The 17,218-nt window shown below is 54.1% G+C and overlaps 6 protein-coding genes and 1 non-coding gene across 7 annotated transcripts; 5 read left to right on the top strand and 2 right to left on the bottom strand.

Annotated features, from left to right (window-relative positions):
* C8A04DRAFT_37905 (uncharacterized protein) lies at nucleotides 1-1,071 on the top strand (the record flags this gene model as incomplete). Its single annotated transcript, XM_062784046.1, has 1 exon — nucleotides 1-1,071. The coding sequence occupies one exon, from the start codon at nucleotides 1-3 to the stop codon at nucleotides 1,069-1,071; it is 1,071 nt and encodes a 356-aa protein (XP_062636231.1).
* A 390-nt stretch (nucleotides 1,072-1,461) lies between these two features.
* Nucleotides 1,462-4,282, bottom strand: C8A04DRAFT_12873 (uncharacterized protein; the record flags this gene model as incomplete). The annotated part of the gene is made up of 5 exons (XM_062777497.1): nucleotides 1,462-3,691; nucleotides 3,750-3,901; nucleotides 3,958-4,040; nucleotides 4,122-4,181; nucleotides 4,252-4,282. The coding sequence occupies 5 exons, from the start codon at nucleotides 4,280-4,282 to the stop codon at nucleotides 1,462-1,464; spliced, it is 2,556 nt and encodes an 851-aa protein (XP_062636230.1).
* A 1,903-nt stretch (nucleotides 4,283-6,185) lies between these two features.
* Nucleotides 6,186-6,698, top strand: C8A04DRAFT_29437 (membrane-associating domain-containing protein; the record flags this gene model as incomplete). The annotated part of the gene is made up of 2 exons (XM_062781009.1): nucleotides 6,186-6,261; nucleotides 6,319-6,698. 2 exons carry the CDS (start codon nucleotides 6,186-6,188, stop codon nucleotides 6,696-6,698), a joined length of 456 nt encoding a protein of 151 aa, XP_062636229.1.
* Nucleotides 6,699-7,248: 550 nt separating this feature from the next.
* On the top strand, nucleotides 7,249-7,655 carry C8A04DRAFT_29436 (ribosomal protein S30; the record flags this gene model as incomplete). The annotated part of the gene is made up of 4 exons (XM_062781008.1): nucleotides 7,249-7,282; nucleotides 7,341-7,366; nucleotides 7,463-7,567; nucleotides 7,632-7,655. 4 exons carry the CDS (start codon nucleotides 7,249-7,251, stop codon nucleotides 7,653-7,655), a joined length of 189 nt encoding a protein of 62 aa, XP_062636228.1.
* A 741-nt stretch (nucleotides 7,656-8,396) lies between these two features.
* On the top strand, nucleotides 8,397-9,344 carry C8A04DRAFT_29435 (ribosomal protein S5, N-terminal domain-containing protein; the record flags this gene model as incomplete). Its single annotated transcript, XM_062781007.1, has 3 exons — nucleotides 8,397-8,672; nucleotides 8,758-9,015; nucleotides 9,081-9,344. The coding sequence occupies 3 exons, from the start codon at nucleotides 8,397-8,399 to the stop codon at nucleotides 9,342-9,344; spliced, it is 798 nt and encodes a 265-aa protein (XP_062636227.1).
* Nucleotides 9,345-14,118: 4,774 nt separating this feature from the next.
* On the top strand, nucleotides 14,119-15,377 carry C8A04DRAFT_12827 (GPR1/FUN34/yaaH family-domain-containing protein; the record flags this gene model as incomplete). The annotated part of the gene is made up of 3 exons (XM_062777478.1): nucleotides 14,119-14,480; nucleotides 14,571-14,987; nucleotides 15,281-15,377. 3 exons carry the CDS (start codon nucleotides 14,119-14,121, stop codon nucleotides 15,375-15,377), a joined length of 876 nt encoding a protein of 291 aa, XP_062636226.1.
* Nucleotides 15,378-16,901: 1,524 nt separating this feature from the next.
* Nucleotides 16,902-17,012, bottom strand: C8A04DRAFT_t91. Its single transcript has one exon. It is a non-coding gene; the product is annotated as a tRNA-Leu (tRNA).
* Nucleotides 17,013-17,218: the final 206 nt, after the last annotated feature.

Raw genomic sequence — 17,218 nt, 5'->3', positions numbered from 1 at the left:
ATGGCGCTCTTGGGGATTTCGTTGATTCTCGCCTCCGTTGTCCTGTTCTGCATGCGGAGACCGTCGTGGTTTCCGTCTCTATTTGGCGGACAACATCGGCCCTCTCTTGAGCCTGCGCCGGCACAGGAAGCCGGCATCGCAAAAGATGAACAACAACGAGCCGATGACTCGGACGCGGAGAACGGGTCTCGGGCCTCAATACTGTTAATTCAGCATACGGCACCAGGGGCTGAGACCGACCCTCACATTTCCAAAGACGATGGAGAAGAACAGACGACACCGAAGGCTTCCGCGACAATCCTCGACGTTGCAGTTCCCGCGCTGTCGCTCCCTGCGTCGGGGTTAGCGCAAACTCCTTCCGCTCCGAAATCTACAAACGGCACGGCCCGGGCCGCGGCGATGACGGCATCGACATCAACATCGACATCATCCGCCTCCAGCCTCATGCCGCCTCCTTCACGCCCACCCACTTTGCGACCCCTCCCCAACAGCGGGCCGCCCTGCCCACCACCCTCCTCTTCCCCTACCTCCCTCGCGCCCCCACGCGGCCGCCCTTCCCCTCTACCCGCTCGCGGCCCGGGCTGTTCGACCCTCGCGCCACCTCCCACCCACTCCTCCAAGCCCAACAAGCCCTCGCGCGCCGTCGTCCTCTCCCCGGGCCACTCCCCGCTCGACTGGGCGCGCCTCACTGGCCACCCGGCCTCTGACCTACGTGGTCTTCCGGCCGGCTCCCCTTACCTCCGTGTGACACCTAGCATGCTCAAGAAGATGACCGGGCGCAAGGGGAAGGATGCATGGACGGTGCTAGGCGGGCGAGTGTACAACATAACGCCGTACCTGCCGTTCCATCCCGGAGGGGAACCAGAGTTGTTGCGGGGTGCGGGCAGAGATGGGACAAAGTTGTTTGGGGAGATTCACCCGTGGGTGAATTATGAGGGGATGTTGGCTGCGTGTTTGGTGGGAATCTCTGTCTCGGAGGACGAAGCGGATGAGCAAGCGGGGTTGGCGACGAAGAGCAGTAATGATGCTGGAATCGGAGGGAATGGCGGGGACATGGAAGCGATGGACTAATCGCCCGTGCGCTCAGAAGGTCGTGAGGGGAGGTTGATGACGCAGGAGCCTGGCGAGTACGGTTTGCGTGAGAGAATATCAGGACTGGTCTGTATTTTTGTGAGCACATGTCGACATGTATGATAACACGACGCACGGGCGTGTCTGGTAGGGCGTTCTGGTCTAAGATGGATACCCGTGGACGAGGGAAGGAAACCGGATTGAAGGGGCAATCATACATACGAAGGCCCCAGCGCCACCATAATTCATTGTTTATTTAGAGAATCTAGAAGAACAAACTGGCGAGCGTATATAATGGAGCCATATGCTCGGTCCGATCAAATATAACCCGATGCCCCAATACCCCATCTCCTAATACCCTGTCCCCCAATCTCCCGATGCGCTTCTTCTTTATCTCCGCCTCCCAAACCGGAACCCAGGTTCATCGTCACTATCGTCGCTATCATCATCGGCCGGCGGCTGGAATCCTCTCCTTGGCCTCTTAGCCACCCGACTTGCGTTTGAATCTGTCGGTGCAGACCGCTTATTGGACGATGTTGCCCCTGATCTCGTCTGGCTCTGTGACTGTGTTTGTGTTTGCAGCTGAGATCGACTACGTTGGGAGTTGGCCTTCTCAGCTGCCTTGGCAGCTCGGCTTCGAGAGGGTTCAGACTCGGGGATTACACTGCCATCTCCTGAAGCAGCGTTGGAAGGTTCGCCTGTCGGGTCCTCAATATCCTCATCGTCGCTACTATCGATCGCGAGGACGGTGCGTCGCGTTGTTGGGCGAGACCTATTTGCCTCTCTCTGGTTTTCCTTTTCATTTTCTGTTCCCCCAGGGACCAAGGTGTCTGACCTGCCCCCCAGCGATGGCTGATCGGTCTGGTCGTGCGTTTCACGCAGAGTATCTTTTTTCCGCCGCCCGTTGTCCTCTTCTTCTAGCCAGTAATCGTCCCCAATGCCGTATTCCTTCGGCTTCACCTCCTCTAGAGCAATAATGATCCGGGGCGCCTGGCGGCCTGCCGTGTCGCCCTGTTTGCGGAACCGCTTGAAGTTTTTGCGACCATTCCACCGCGGATCCCACCGACCGTCGGCGATATCTTGGTCTCGGGTGCGTCCTCCATTGTGGCCAGGCTCCGGGACATGCACCTCGCATTCTTCGATGATATGCAGAGATCGGATGGCTGCATAATCGATTCCGTCGTCGGGGAAGTTCTCTAGATCATTCCGCTTTGCGGCTGCGAGAGCCTCAGCCTCCTCCCGCTGGCGCCGCGCAAGCTCCAAAATATTGCTCTCTTTCTCTTCTTTAATCTTTTTCCCCTTGCCCCTTGCTGCCTGACCCTTCTTTGGCGCTTCTTGGGGCGAAGATTGCACCAACTCTTCGGGTTCATTTGGTGGGGGCGTCGGCTCTGGCTCAGGAAGCGATGGATCTGGTTGACCAGACTCGATGCGTCGGCGTTTGGCCGCAGCCGCTGTCGGGGCTATCTCATCCATAAACGCTGCGTCATCTTGCTCCGGTAGGGGTGACAATGGCCGTTTACGCCGTGTCGGCCGAGCGGGGCGCTCCGCACGGTATTCAGTCTCTGCAACGGAAACCGACTCTCGGGTCTGAGAGACGAAAAGGCTGTCTTGTGAAGCTGCAGCGGCATGCTGGGGTTCAGGATCTTCCACGGGAAGGGTTTCCTCTATACTCGGCTCACCACCATCATCAAAATCGAAGCCTTTAAACCTGCTCCGCCCACCCCTGCGACCCCGCCCAAGCCGTGACGCTGGCACTGGGGCAGACTCCTGTTCGGAGCCCCGGTCAACTTCCATTCGATCCGGGTCGGTGGAGGAGTCCCGATCCTGAGGCCCAGGACCGGGTTGCTGAGTCGCATACTCCAGAGGTCGCCGCAGCATAGAGGCATCACAGTCCAAAATAGCTTCGAGAAACTCGCGTTGGTCGATCGGCCGGAGATCGAGCCGTTGGGCGAACGAGGTCAGGAACTGAGCATACCACTCATAATCATCTCCCTTCGGTATGTACCGAACAACCACCACTCCTTTGCCCTCGCTGCCATCCTCAAACGACCCTAGACCCTTTTCCCCCGCCAAACCCTTGACATATCGGATAAAATCGTCAACGTCTGTTTTGCCCGGTGTCACTTCTTTGAGCAAAGCTTTCCCCTTCCCGGCGGTGATGACCGGGAACAAGTTCTCGTACTGCTTCTCTTCGTAGAAAACGAATGTGTAGCCGTCAAACACTTCTTGTCGTCGGCTATCGGGTGCGTATGACTCGGGCGGCCGTTCGGGGGGCTCCTCGCCACGTGGAGGCAGATGGTCAAGGGCTGTTGGCCAGGATGCTTCGAAGTCTTCTTCCAGCATACTCGGCATACCCTCTTCCGCATCCTCCGGAACATCAGCGGCATCCACAATCGCGTTGATGAAGCTGTCGATAACCACGTATTTCCCATCGATCAAGGCTTGTAAACATTTTGACGTGTTGCGTTTCTTAGATACCACATGAGTGGTGTCCGCCCCATAATCAGCCGAGTATTTGATATCGAGTTGTTCCAGGTCATCGCGAAGTCTCGTCCACGGGTCTGCTCGTAGTTCTTTTGATGTGAAGGAAAAGCTGAGAACGACTGGCTCCCATCGGATCCTGCGTGCCGTTCCTCATTAGTGTGTGTATGTTCCCGGACCGGCCACAACTGTCTTACCGAAGGACCTTGGAGCATGCGCCCAGCTTCACTTCGTTCGCATCTTCCACCAACTGTGCCTTCTGCCCCCTTATCTGAACCCCGTTCAAAAGCGTCCCCTTTTTAGAGTCGAGGTCTTCGACGGTCGCCGTCGATCGCGAACGAAGATTTCTCTGCCAGTAAAAGCATCAGTAAACGTTGACGCAGCGCGGTGCCCTTTGAAACCTACACCGCCACCATCGGGAACGTCATCGATTTTAATCGTGATATGTTTCCTGGAGATCGTTCTGTCGGAAATGGCCAGTTGCCCCGCTAAGAATCGTCGGTTGGCTGCGGTCAGTTACTCTGGAGAGTCGAAAAGGCCCGTTCGAGTTAAAAAGGAATTCAACACACGTTCAGCAACAGTGCGACCAAAAAGATAAACTTTCCCAGGTCGCAGCCAAAGGACCCGTCCTATATCCTGAGTTAACGGAACAGCCCCTTGGTTTGCACGCCACGGCGCAGGAACTTGCGACAAACTAACCCTCGAAAAGTTCACTTTCTAGCAACCACATGGCTCCTGCCCCAAGCGGGAAACAACCCCCACCCGCAGATTGATAGTGGCTAAAAGGACGACTTTGGCTCCGGATGCGAAAGGTCCTCAATCGGCGCGCGTGATGTGGAGAATGTGCTGAAGTTCGCGAAATTCGTCTCACAAAGAGTCAACACGTCATTGGCGCGAGGGCACGTGCCGGAGAAATTCTTGGCGGACCCCTTTGTCTCCGGCAGAGCCTCCACTGCGCCTTCAACCCATCTCCCTACTCCTCGGCAAACGGATTCAACACACGAAGGAATGGCAGGTTCCTGCTCATATCTCAATGTTCCGCCTATACGAACTCTATTCACACGACCAGCGCCAGCCTCAGAGCGATCAAATTCATCCTGAACCCATCCAACGCGCGTTTAAAGTTTTCGACAAGTCTTATCACCACCCTCGTCCCTCGTTAGCCAATCTCAACGTTGAAATATTTCCATTTCAACGTAGTCTCCCGCGAGTAAAATGCCTACTTGTCAAAATATACTAATGTCAACCAAGAAACATGTATTTACCCTGAAGATGTCAATGGTGGTCATTCTTAATCAAGTTTTCACGCAACCCACGAATACCCCCAGCGTATTGTTCATTTTCCACCGACCCCAAGTCTGATTCCCAAGCCCAGTCCATGTATCAACGAAGGTGTGGACAGTGGTCTTTAGTGGCGATTATCTCGAAACCTCCGGTGACCTTCTGGTAAGCATCCGAACCCATTTGACTTAGCAACCGTATTATCATTCACGCTGCTATCCTATTCTTATTCCCTATCTCATTGTCTATCATATCATCAAGTACCAGAGAAAAAGGGTCAGCTCTATGGCGACATCTATGTGCTGTGGAGTTGGGTGTACACCTGTAGGCCGTTCACATTCTTGTCAGGGCATCGTGTCGGGCAGACGGAATCGGTGGCTTTAGTCTACAACGCCCGAGGCTTTCCTTCCTCCAGCATACAGGCCAATTACCTGCTCCAGGATAACACCACGACAACCGGCAGGTATGGCGCGTAATGTATTGGTTTGGATCTCCCCGACCCGGTGGCTGAGTACGGTCATGGCTGACGTTTCCAAACCCTCATATTTAAGGCTAACGGAGGGAATGGGGCTCCTTAAAAATCACAAGGTCGGAGAATGGCCGAAGTTGTCTCGGTGGTTGGGACATCGTTTCGGTAACGCTTGTGTTTTGGAGGCCGCCCGGTGTTTAGCGGTCTGGCCCAGGTGAGACATGTCCCTCTTTTTGGAGCTCAGCGGTTGCGTGGTACGAAGGAGTTGAACATCGGTGCGGCGACAACATCAACAGCTTCAACACGCTCGATAATTCGAGTTGGCTCCTGACGATGGACAAACTTCGTCCGGGCTAGTTCACCAAGGAAAGAGTTCCGATGCTGGTCAAGGGGTTTGCACGTGGCTTGGCAGGGTCCCTTGTTCAATTCTCAACCCCACCCCGCCAGCGATCACTGCCGATGCAGCCGCAGGTGTGGTGGATGACGTCATGTATGGGCACAGCGCATTGTTCTCGGCCCTCTTCACCTCCCAACCATCACAGCGAAGACCCTGCTTTCTGCCATCTCTTGAAAGTTTCTTCGCCATGCCTAGACTGGCCGGCCCACAGTTAGCAGCAAAGCCCGATCAGGTTCAAAGCCGAAAGCCAGGCTCTTCCGTTCGCTGGCACCACGTCATCATGGTGTTGACACAGGCATTGCGCCCCAAGACTGACGAAGAGAATTAAGACACTCCTGCTTTATAAGGGCTGCCCATCCCCACTCTCGCTACCCATAATTATGCAATGCTTCCTTTCCATTCAATAGGTAGCTCAGCTTCAACTAGCTTACAACAACCAAGCCCTGTCCGCTGCTGCATCACTTCTCCTACAACATCTCTGCTACCATGGAACGCTTTGTCCCTATCGTCCACGCCGTTGCGGCCGTGTTTACCGTCATCGAGCTGGGCCTGACGGCTTACCGTGAGTTAACTATTAAAATGATAACTGCAGGAGCCCAAGTCTAACACTTTTCGTCAGTCGTAAGCCCGTTCTGGGGAACCCCCAGCACCCTGGCTTTTATGGTCTTCAACTCAGTCTGGTCGTTGCTGCTACTCGCCTACCTCTTCCTGACGCCCCTCTACTACGCCCGGTTCTTCCACGGCCTCGTTGCGCTGGTCCTCGAGTGGATTACTGTGATTTTTTGGTTCGCCGGTTCTATTGCCCTCGCCGCCTGGTGGGGCTCCCCCCGATGCGACGGCAACACCTACTGCGGCTCTACCGAGGCGGCTATTGCGTTTGGGTTTTTTATCTGGGCGCTGTTTGCTTTCCTGGTCTTTATCGATACTCTAGCTTTTCTCCGCGGCCGTGGGCACCATACCAACACGGCTGCTCAGCCTAAGCCCTTCCCCGGCGTCTAAGGGTCGGTTTATGTCGATATGGAACCCTGAAGGAAGCAGGTGCTGTTTGGGAGCAACACATATGTTGAAGAGACATTAATCTCGGGTGCGGTAATGTGGTAGGGAGATACGAGAGCAAGGGAAGATGGGACGTTGGGAAAATGTTAATGATACCCCTAAGCACAAACGCGATGACGTGCAGCCTCGATTATTTACGTGTTGCCACTTGGAAGGGGTATGGCTCGGTTTTAATGTTAAGTTTTAGGTGCCTTATAGAGGTACTCTATTAATTAATTCCCCGCATATTTTAGCAAAGAATTCCTTCACCGTGTGTTGAGTCTAGTAAGTTGGTGAACATAAGACCGGGTTCGGTGTTGAGTCACCGGTGTGGCGCTCTTGTCGGAACTACCCCTGTTGAACCGGGCCAACAACACCGACCACCATCATCCTCATCTTTTGACCACATTCCAACGACTTCTCTCTCATGCATTATAATTCCCAACGCCTAACAAACTACACTTAAGCGCTTCAGACAAATCGACAAATAAGAGCGAATACTACTTCGTTCAATATGGGCAAAGTTCACGGATCCCTTGCCCGTGCCGGTAAGCGATGTTCGGGAGCAGCCCATCGCAAAACAAGAGGCTGACAATGCGAGTATAGGCAAGGTCAAGTCGCAGACACCTAAGGTATGTCGAACGAAGACTATTACACCCTACCTCTCTTGTTCTCAAAACGCTGTGATTAGTGCGACAATGATTGACCCGACGCCCGCCGCCCTCTAGGTCGAGACTCAGGAGAAGCCCAAGACCCCGAAGGGTCGCGCCCACAAGCGTGAGCAGTACACACGGCGCTTCGTCAACATCGCTGCTACGGGTGGCAAGCGGAAGGTGAGGGAAGTTAGGTGCAGTTCCTTGGCGAGAAAATATAATGTTAAGACCATGCGCATGGTAGATGAACCCGAGTCCAACGGCTTAACGACAGAGAGAAGCGAAAGACGATACAGAAACACGATACTCTGAGGGCTTCAATCAGTTTCGCGACGGCGTTTAGACTCGGTATCAGGGCGATTAATAGATTTCCTAGCTTGAGGGTCATGTTTATTGTATTAACCAGCTGCGTTCCTCCTGTTCTTGTTATCTCAAACGATCCGGCGATCCAGCGATCCGGTCGCGTGATAATGTCATGATTGTCAAGGACATTTTGCTGCCATTTGTTTGAGGAATCATCATCTTGAAACGCCTCTAACCTTGAGTTCTGAGCCCTCCTCTCGTGGGCATTTCGTTTCTTGTCGCCTAAGGTCAGTCGCATTCGTGTGTGTGTGTGTTGAATTATGCCTTTAAACAGGTTCCTTTAAGCCCATAGGCTTGAATGTGACGCGACAAATGTCTTCGCCACCATTTTGAATGCAGAACCCCAACCAAAAGCTAACAATCATGTTATGGTCCTTTCACCGTGGTGTACCACAGCAAGGTGAGCCGGTGGGCAGACCGACCGATGAGCGAGACCCCACTCGTTAGTCCCACATATTTCAATTTTAGCCAATAGTAGCCTCTTATATGTGCCCCATAAAAATTTAGGGTTGGTTCTTGGCACACGAGAATTTCCTAGGAAAAGGCTTCCCCCACTCGCAAAACGTCGAACCGAATTCAAGTGCTCGACCGAGTCCCACGACGACAATCGATTTCCCGTTCAACAACCCTTTTGACAATCGAAAACATGGCTGATCGGGGAACTGGTGCCCGCGGCGGCGGCTTCGCTTCTCGTGGCGATCGTGGTGGTGACCGTGGCCGTGGCCGTGGCGGTCGCCGTGGTGGACGTCGTGGTGGCGGCAAGAGCGACGAGAAGGAGTGGCAGCCCGTCACCAAGCTCGGCCGCCTTGTCAAGGCTGGCAAGATCAAGAGCATGGAGGAGATCTACCTTCACTCCCTCCCCATTAAGGAGTACCAGATCGTCGATTTCTTCCTCCCCAAGCTCAAGGATGAGGTTATGAAGGTGCGCAAGGGCGGGATCTTACAGTTCAACCGATATTCTTCCCCCCGAGCACCTTGCTAATGTTGAATTTTGTCCCCCGTTACAGATCAAGCCCGTCCAGAAGCAAACCCGTGCCGGTCAGCGTACCCGTTTCAAGGCCATTGTCATCATTGGTGACTCCGAGGGCCACGTCGGTCTCGGTATCAAGACCTCCAAGGAAGTCGCAACTGCCATCCGTGCTGCCATCATCATCGCTAAGCTCAGCGTCATCCCCGTCCGTCGTGGGTACTGGGGCGCCAACCTTGGTCTTCCCCACTCCCTGCCCACCAAGGAGAGCGGCAAGTGCGGCTCTGTCACCGTCCGCGTAAGTACCTGATCCGGGCATATTCTCTTAGCTGCTGTGGTACTAACACTGCGACCCCCTTTCAGCTTATTCCCGCCCCCCGCGGTACTTCTCTCGTCGCTTCTCCCGCTGTGAAGCGTCTCCTCCAACTTGCCGGTGTTGAGGACGCCTACACCTCGTCTTCCGGCTCGACCAAGACCCTCGAGAACACCCTCAAGGCCACCTTTGCCGCCGTCTCCCACACCTACGGATTCCTTACACCCAACCTGTGGAAGGAGACTAAGCTCATCAGGAGCCCTCTGGAGGAGTTCGCCGATACCCTGCGGGACGGCAAGCGCTACGCTCAGTAGAGTGCTGAGGAAGGGTGAAGCTCGGCCAGCGGGGAAGTGTGCTTTGGGGCGTCAGTGGTTTCGGACTTTGCATGGGCTCCGGCAATGGCATAGATTGAGGCTGTCAAAAGTTAGCACGATCAGCCTGGATCAATTTCACGATATTGAACATTCACTCCTAGTCGCAGTACGTGATGTGTAGCTCGTTTGCTTGGGTGACACCCCGGGACACACAGTAGGGACAATCTTACCAAATGTGGTGCCGGGACTTCATGTCTTTTCGGCCCCTGGGTTATTCTCATACAGGATTCCTCGCCATGACTAGATCTCAAGATTCGTAACGGAATAAGCCTTCTCCATCTCGTTGACACTGCCATATCCAGCACCTCCACACTCGACTTGAAAGGCCCCATCCGCGTCCCTTCTACTACAGGTCGTCCGGTATTACTATCAGGAGTTCATGCAACGCGTGGGCCTGGTAGGCTATGTTACAACCATCTCATAGTTACTGTGGTTGTGGTCTAGGCTACTAGGCTTCCGTTTTTACCGCTCTAGGGAATACAAGGATATCGTGTCAACTCGAGGAATGGCGCTGATGAAAGTGCAGGGAAACACCTAATCTAGATATTTGAGGTTCACCCATACCTCACGGCGGATTGTGCTTAGGGGGTATGTTTAAAACCCATCTAAAATTCGGGTTACCAACGTGCGGGTGGTTGGACATAAAGTTGGGGAATGGGACCCGGGGTGTCGTGGGGGCGCCATGTTGGGGATAACTAAGATCCTTTCGAGTAACCCCTCGGTGTTCACGGGCGGGCATTTCCCAGAGAAGAACCTAGAGCATCGAGCGTATGTCCACGCTTCGCTGACTCTGGCACGGGGTGCGACGCCACGGCGGTAAATCAGGTACCGTGCCCCGGACTCATTTTAGTCAGGTAATATCTTTTTAGTGTTAAGATAGGATTTGGTTCATATACCCAGGACACAACTTGCGTCTGAGGGGTCTCTCAGAATGGGGGTGAGTCGTTAGCCTAGAGAAGGAGAGCGAAAGAGAGTGGGAGCAAAAACATGTCTGCGTGGGCGGTCTTCGCCTAGCCAATTTGGTCTTGGTGTAACACCGGTATTGGACTGCAACTCTGCTTTTAGGGGATCCAACAACGAAGTTCCTTAAGGTATCAACCTGGAACGGCTGACGGTCGCCCTGCCTTATGCTATGGTCATACTACTCCGAAACGCTACATCAATCGTCGAAACCCGGAGAGGGGGGCAAGAGTATAGTGAGCGAGCCACTGTGTGTTCGGGCATGCCATCATCGAGCATTCTAACCGAGTTTGTCAAGCACTGTTCGCGCGTCATCGAAGTGCTGAAACAGGGTGAAGATACGAGCGCGTAGATTGTCTCGCGGCACAACAATATTCCATAGAGTCTAAACGTGTTATTTTCGACGTGGTGACAAGAACCCCTCCAGTCTCGACTCGACGCCGAAACCGAGCTAGGTGATGGATGGGCGGTTAAGGTACATTGGGATGACGGAAGCGGCTCATCCCAGGGACTAGTGCCCGCCGTGGTGTAGCAACGGCGCTGGCAAACGACGTGGAGGCAAAAAGGGGTGCTCTGATGCACATACGTGGTAAGTTGATGTAAGCTGTACATACAGTCGCGAATCGAATTTCGGTTACTACGTAGGTCCCCGAAGCTGGGCTGTTCGATGCTACATCACGACACCGATCGGAACATCTAACCGCGTTTGTCACACTTTGTCCTTCAGTATTGTTAACTCTGTTCTGGTATACAGCATAGGTGGGGGGGCTTGCCAGGCAAACCCAATCTTGCATTGCAGCCCGCGTCCACACTTTCGTCCAGGCGCCAACCGCCAGACAGGACAAGGCGCGCCGGGAATCCACCTCATTGGGGATTGGGGTGAAACTCAATTGGCTGACTTTAACCAGGCGAATTGGAAGATTACACTGCATCTTCGGTTGCTTCCTTTTTGTCGATGAGCCCCACGAAGGGACAGCAGCGTCGATGGCCTTCGCGGCGGTCGCGAGCGCTTGGGCGCCGTCGATTTTGTTACACGAGAAGTCCTCAGCCGTCAAAACGAACGCCTGGGAGGAAGGGATCTGTCGAGATGAATACTCTGTTAATCCGAGCAGCTCCGCTTTTATGACCTTCGGGCCGATGCTCCTCCTGGGAAGCGAAGATGCAGGTTTTAAGTTACGTCTTGCATACCACCGTTCAATTTTCTGAGAGGGCAAGGGTTCTTCTGACCCAACTCGTTCATTGGTGCTTCGGGTATTTTGCGAAAAGCCATTTCTTGTCCAAATTTTTGCTTTTGGCCCGGCCCATGAGCCGAAAAGCCGCCCGCATTTGAACTAGAGTTCCTCAACACTGATTCGCGTTCTCGCTGAATTCCCACAGGACATCTCATGCCTCGTCGTTGTTTTTTCACACTTTGGGGAAACGACTCAAAAATGAGCGGGACGGTGATCATCAGGCTGTTGCACCTGCCTAATTCGGAACAGTCTTGGCATTTTTTGGGGAACGACTGGGGTGCTCCATCTGCTGCCCTCTCCCGCTCCACACGAGTTGTTGAGGAGGTTCCGATTCTGTCAGCAAGCCCGCATTCTGCGAAGAGAGTCCCCTGGGGTTTACCGGCTCTCACACATCGGTAACATCACCCGAGGTTTTGCTCTTCTCCTCCACCATATCGCTGTCCCAGTTGTCTGTTGTCGGCGGGGCTTTCGGATCTCAACAAGATTCCATCACCTGACGCACGCCGAGTCGGCACTCGCGGCGAAGCTTTTTTGAGGCTTTCCGCCGCCTGGTATTTTTATTTTTTACTATGTATTTTTTGGGAGGCGCCGCGCCGCTCAGGGAATCTCCGCCGCGTGGGAAGATGACGCCGCCGATCTTACCGTCTTGGCATCTGTTGCGTGTCTGAGACTTCTTCATCACTTGGCGTTCTGCCTCGACAAGACTATCTCTGTCATCCGTCAGCATCATGGAGCCTTGCTCAATCGGGATGGTGAGGAAGAGAAGAGAAAAGGATACGTTAGTCGACTACAAAATTCTGACGCCAAAGCCGACCCGGAATGAACCTTCGTTAATATCCGATGCATTTCGAGGGGTGTTCTTGCCAGGGAGCACCAAGGCTGTTCTGTGTCGTCCGTTCGACGTCGGGGCCGCCTCGCATCTGTCCGGTGACGAAGTCGTGCCAATTTTAAGCCTAAAAGCTGGAATGAAGCCCGAAGCCCGACACAACAGGATAGTCTAGAACAGTCATTCGTTTAGGGTTTTAAGGATGATGCCAACGGCGTACTCCGTAGTGCGGTCGTTGATGACTGACCGTTTGACCGTTCGAAGAGGCGAAAGAAAGTTGGAACGCTTGTCCTGGTCCGAACCGGGGACCGTGGACTTTGAGGAATTCCATGTTCCCATTGGCATTGAGCCGGAGCGAGGGGCCGAGTTTGTGTTTACCCCGGATGTTGATTGCTCGGCGATCACCGCAATCCTGACTGTGGGTCAACGTTGCCGAGTGTATGTATTCGTACAATGTACTCATACTTCCGAGTACGTGTAGGAGGGAACCAAGGGCGTCTCCGAATCTTTATGTGTATCGTCCTCCACAGTGAAGAGCAGGAATTGGTATTTTGGTTGCAAAACTCGAACCCGCCGCTGAGGCGGCATCTGGCAGTGTAGTCCATGCATCTGGTCAATCCTGAGGTATGTACGAAGTCACTTTTGGAAGGGAAGTTTCTCATCGTTTGCGCACGCAAGACTGCAAAAGTGGGTCAGGGTACCAAGGGTACCTCCCTGGCTCTTCTCCACATCGGTCCCTGGCCCCGGACTAGTGCAGTGTTCCTACCTTCGTCCGAACACCTGAGCCCGCCCTCTGCTGGGGTGATATTTTTTTCCGAAAAAAAAATTGAAAAATAAAATACAATAAATTATCGATAGTGTTCAAATATGAAACCGTTGCGCGCAATCAGCGATTAGACGCCTAGCCATCGCCATCTTCTGGTCAACAAGACTGAAGGCCCAACAGAACGTAGTCAGCTCCGCCGAGGACGCATTCGCGGGAGATGACAGACCGACCCGTGGAATCCGTTTCGTGAGTTGACCCAGTTCCCGTCGGATTGCCAAGCACGCGTTCCAGATGGGCTGGGCTGGGGATGATGGTGTGGACCACACCTGTCCAAGCCGTCGCAATTCTCCCGCTTGGCCGGAGGCAATGTCATTGGAGGTCAAAAGCTTCCATCTCCATCCGTCCGGGAATATGGGCCTCGACCCTATCAGAGACCGCTTCTTCTGGTGCCTTGTCGGCCGGTGCATGGTTCAGGGTTCAACGTGGACCAGGGAGGAAGGGTAGCGGCAGGGGGGTGGGGACGAAGCGCTGCAACTGGGGTAAGTTTTGATTCTTCGGGGAAAAGAAGGAGAAAGGTGGGAGGACCCCGATGGACCACGACCCGCTCATCATCTCAATGGCGTGGCGTCTGATTTGACGATCACCAAGCGATCGTTGCTGGTCGACGCGGCGAACCCCAGCACCAACACGCCTGTTGTGTCGCCAGCTACCACCCTCCCCTCCCCTGGTGGCCCGGAGGACTTTTCGCCGGACTTTGTATATGAGGACAGTCTTCTGTCGGTCGCGCCCTCGCTCTCCTCCTAGTGTCTTGCTCCCTAGGTTTCTTCAGCCTTTGCCGTCTTGTTCAACCTTCGCGACCGCTGGACATTGAGAACACCTCGCATCAATATAGCCAGCTCCAGCAAAGCAGCCGCTCGACACATCAACACAATGGCTGACACAGCGCAAGTGCCGGTCGAGAAGGAGGTGGGCTCAACGACGGGCGCCGCCGCGAACCCGAACGGCGTTCACCATCGTGCCGTCCACGATCCTCGCAACCCAATGGCCAACATTCACGCCGATGACCAGGGCCGTCTCCCGGCCTTCGGTGGTGAGTTCCAGCCCGGTCTCTGGCGCTCGGTCGAACACCGCAAGTTTGCCAACCCGGCGCCCCTCGGTCTCTCCGCTTTCGCCCTCACCACCTTCGTGCTCTCGGCCGTCAACCTTGGCGCTCGTGGTGTGACGGCCCCTAACATCGCCGTGCCCCTGGCTTTGGGCTACGGTGGACTTGTCCAACTCCTCGCGGGCATGTGGTAAGTCTCGGACGGAAACACTATGAGCTTCCCGGCACGCTCAGCATGTATCCAACAGTATCCTCGATTTTCTGACACGGGTGTTTCTAGGGAAATGGCTGTGGGCAACACCTTTGGTGCTACCGCGCTGTCCTCGTACGGTGGATTCTGGATTGCCTATGGTATCCTGCTGACGCCCGCGTGGAACATCCTCGGCGAAGGTGGCCCTTACGCAGCTGCGGCGGAGGTCGACCCAAAGATGGGTAACTCGGCGGTCGGCTTCTTCCTGACTGGCTGGTTCATTTTCACCACCATCCTGCTGCTCTGCACTCTGCGCTCGACCATCATGTTCTTCCTTCTCTTCTTCACCCTCGACCTGGCCTTCCTCATGCTCGCCTGCGGTGAATACGCCACCAACAACGGCGCTGCCGACGCTGCTAAGAAGCTCACACAAGCTGGTGGTGGCTTTGGCATGCTCGCTGCCTTCCTCGCCTGGTACAATGCCTTTGCTGGTATTGCCGATAGCAGGTATGTCTTGAAAACCCCTTCCCCAGTTTCCCTTTGTCTCCGTCCTATTATTCTCTTTTCTACACTCGTTCAACCCGGACCACTCTGCGATGCCCATCCATGTGGAGGTCTATAATCGCTTTCCCGGTGGACTCTTTCACACACACACACACCCATGCCTCTGCCACGCGACGCCCCCAAATTTCATGACTTGGCACAAAGCCTCCCGCCCGATCTTCCCCTTGTTCCCCAGCTCTATGCGGAAATTTCCAGTACCAATTGAACCAGTTCGACCGACTAACGCCTGCCACTAGCAACTCCTTCTTCCTCATCCCCGTCTTCCACTTCCCGTGGTCCGAGAAGGGACGTGAGGCTCGTCTTGCCAAGACTGCCAGCCGCACCAGTGCTTAAACTGGCGATATACTAATATATACCCGTTTGGGCAATTTATGCCGTTGTTTGGCTTGGTTTTTTTTTTTTTTCTTTTTCGCTTTACCTTCCTATGTTAATTTCGCGGACGAAATACCGCGTGGAAGAGGAGGCTGGCTGTCGATGGGGCCGCCCGCGAACCTTCAACATGGCAGCTCCTCCATGTCTCATGGAGATGGGCACAGCTTGGTTGATGCATGTTCCACCTCGGCGTCACGGTGCTACTGTGGGGTTTGGCGGGCCAGTGTCAAAAATGGGGATGACTGGGAGGGGAGTAATGCAAAGATATCCACTGTAATTTTACGAAAATATGAAAATCAGGATGGCCATGTTGCCGAGTTGACCTTGCCAAACGGCGCCTATTTTTGTTCCTTTGAGTTGTCTGGCCCTGCGGAGTAAAGAACTAACTTGGCGTTCTTGGGCCTGTTTTCTCCCCCACACCGCCAACATCCCCCGCATCTCGGATCCGTTTCCCCATCACGGACAGGCGGGCTGGCGGGCCAAGTTTACGGTTATGGGAAACCAACTACCGAGGCCCATGGCCGAGATCGTTAAGCGCCACACGCATCATCACAACCCCGTCTCTGGACGACTCGTCGACCATAGCGGAGAACTTCTGATGGTCAAAGGAATAGGACGCTGGGAAGCATGAAGATCGATGAAGATGCGTCGGGGCATCGGGGCACTTGGCCCTCGGTGACAATCAGGAAAAGGGAAAGCGAAGGACTGCTGATCTCTGTCTCTTCCCCATCTCCGGAGACGTGCACTCTGGTGGAGTTGTCCACTTCGGGGGACTCGGGCTCGGCATGCGGAGTTGATCGCTCCTTGACCGGCGCCCCGCCCCCGTGTTCCTCCCACTTGGAAAAGAAGACCCCCAAGGGAACGCGGGTTGGTAGTTTGAAATCATGTTGCTAACTACACTAGTGTTCACGTGGACGGACGAGGGCGGAACCCGACCGCGAGATCTCCATAGCTCAACAGATTGGTTTGCGTCAATGTTTCACCTCGGTCGTTGACGAACATTCTTGGCGGAATTAAGTTACCCCCTGCCTCTCGCTGAGTATTCCCTGCGACCTCGCAAAAAATGAACCGTAGAACTCCACGGTACGAATCCATAATTCCCCCGCGTTTACCAAATCATCGGGCCAATATCAGCACCTTGGAACCATTCCCAGTGGGTATCTACATGTGTTAACTATCCATGAAGATGAGGACGCATTCCCCTGCAGCTCAAAACCTTTCCCAGTTCTCGAATTGACTCCGAGGAGTTTGAGGAGAACCCGGGGTCTTGGACAACAATGCTGCGTTTTGCAACGGGTAATTGTGGAATAATTTCTACTTGCTCTCAAGGGAGAGAACTGGATGTGAGTTCTAGAAGTAAATTCTAAGAGAAAAACATAGAACACCCCAACGGTTTGAATGTAGTGACCAGGTACCTCGACAACGACTCATGCTTGAGGAGGAAAACCGGGGCATACGACACCGGAAAAAAAACATCAAAAGTTATGACAAGAGTGGGATTCGAACCCACGCCCTTTCGGACCACGGAATCTTGGAGTAGATTGGGATTAAGGGTAAACCTTAACGTGGCGCCTTAGACCGCTCGGCCATCTTGCCTTTATTTCTTATTGGAGTTTGGTAGTTGAAATTTCCCATATCATCCCACACGCTCTCCCACAACGCGCAAAGAAGGGCCCACTTTTCTACGGCGACCAGCAACCCAACTCGCCAAGAATCGTGTCCGCTATAATTTGGTTGCCGACAACAATTTTTTTGGAGGCGAGAAGAGAACGGAGAGTATTATGATAATGTCATTTCCTAAC

This window comes from Dichotomopilus funicola, assembly GCF_033296635.1.
Source record: "Dichotomopilus funicola strain CBS 141.50 unplaced genomic scaffold C8A04scaffold_39, whole genome shotgun sequence".
NCBI classification, from domain to species: Eukaryota; Fungi; Ascomycota; class Sordariomycetes; order Sordariales; family Chaetomiaceae; genus Dichotomopilus; species Dichotomopilus funicola.
Note: the sequence above shows the minus strand (reverse complement) of the source record. Positions and strands in the feature narration are given on the sequence as shown.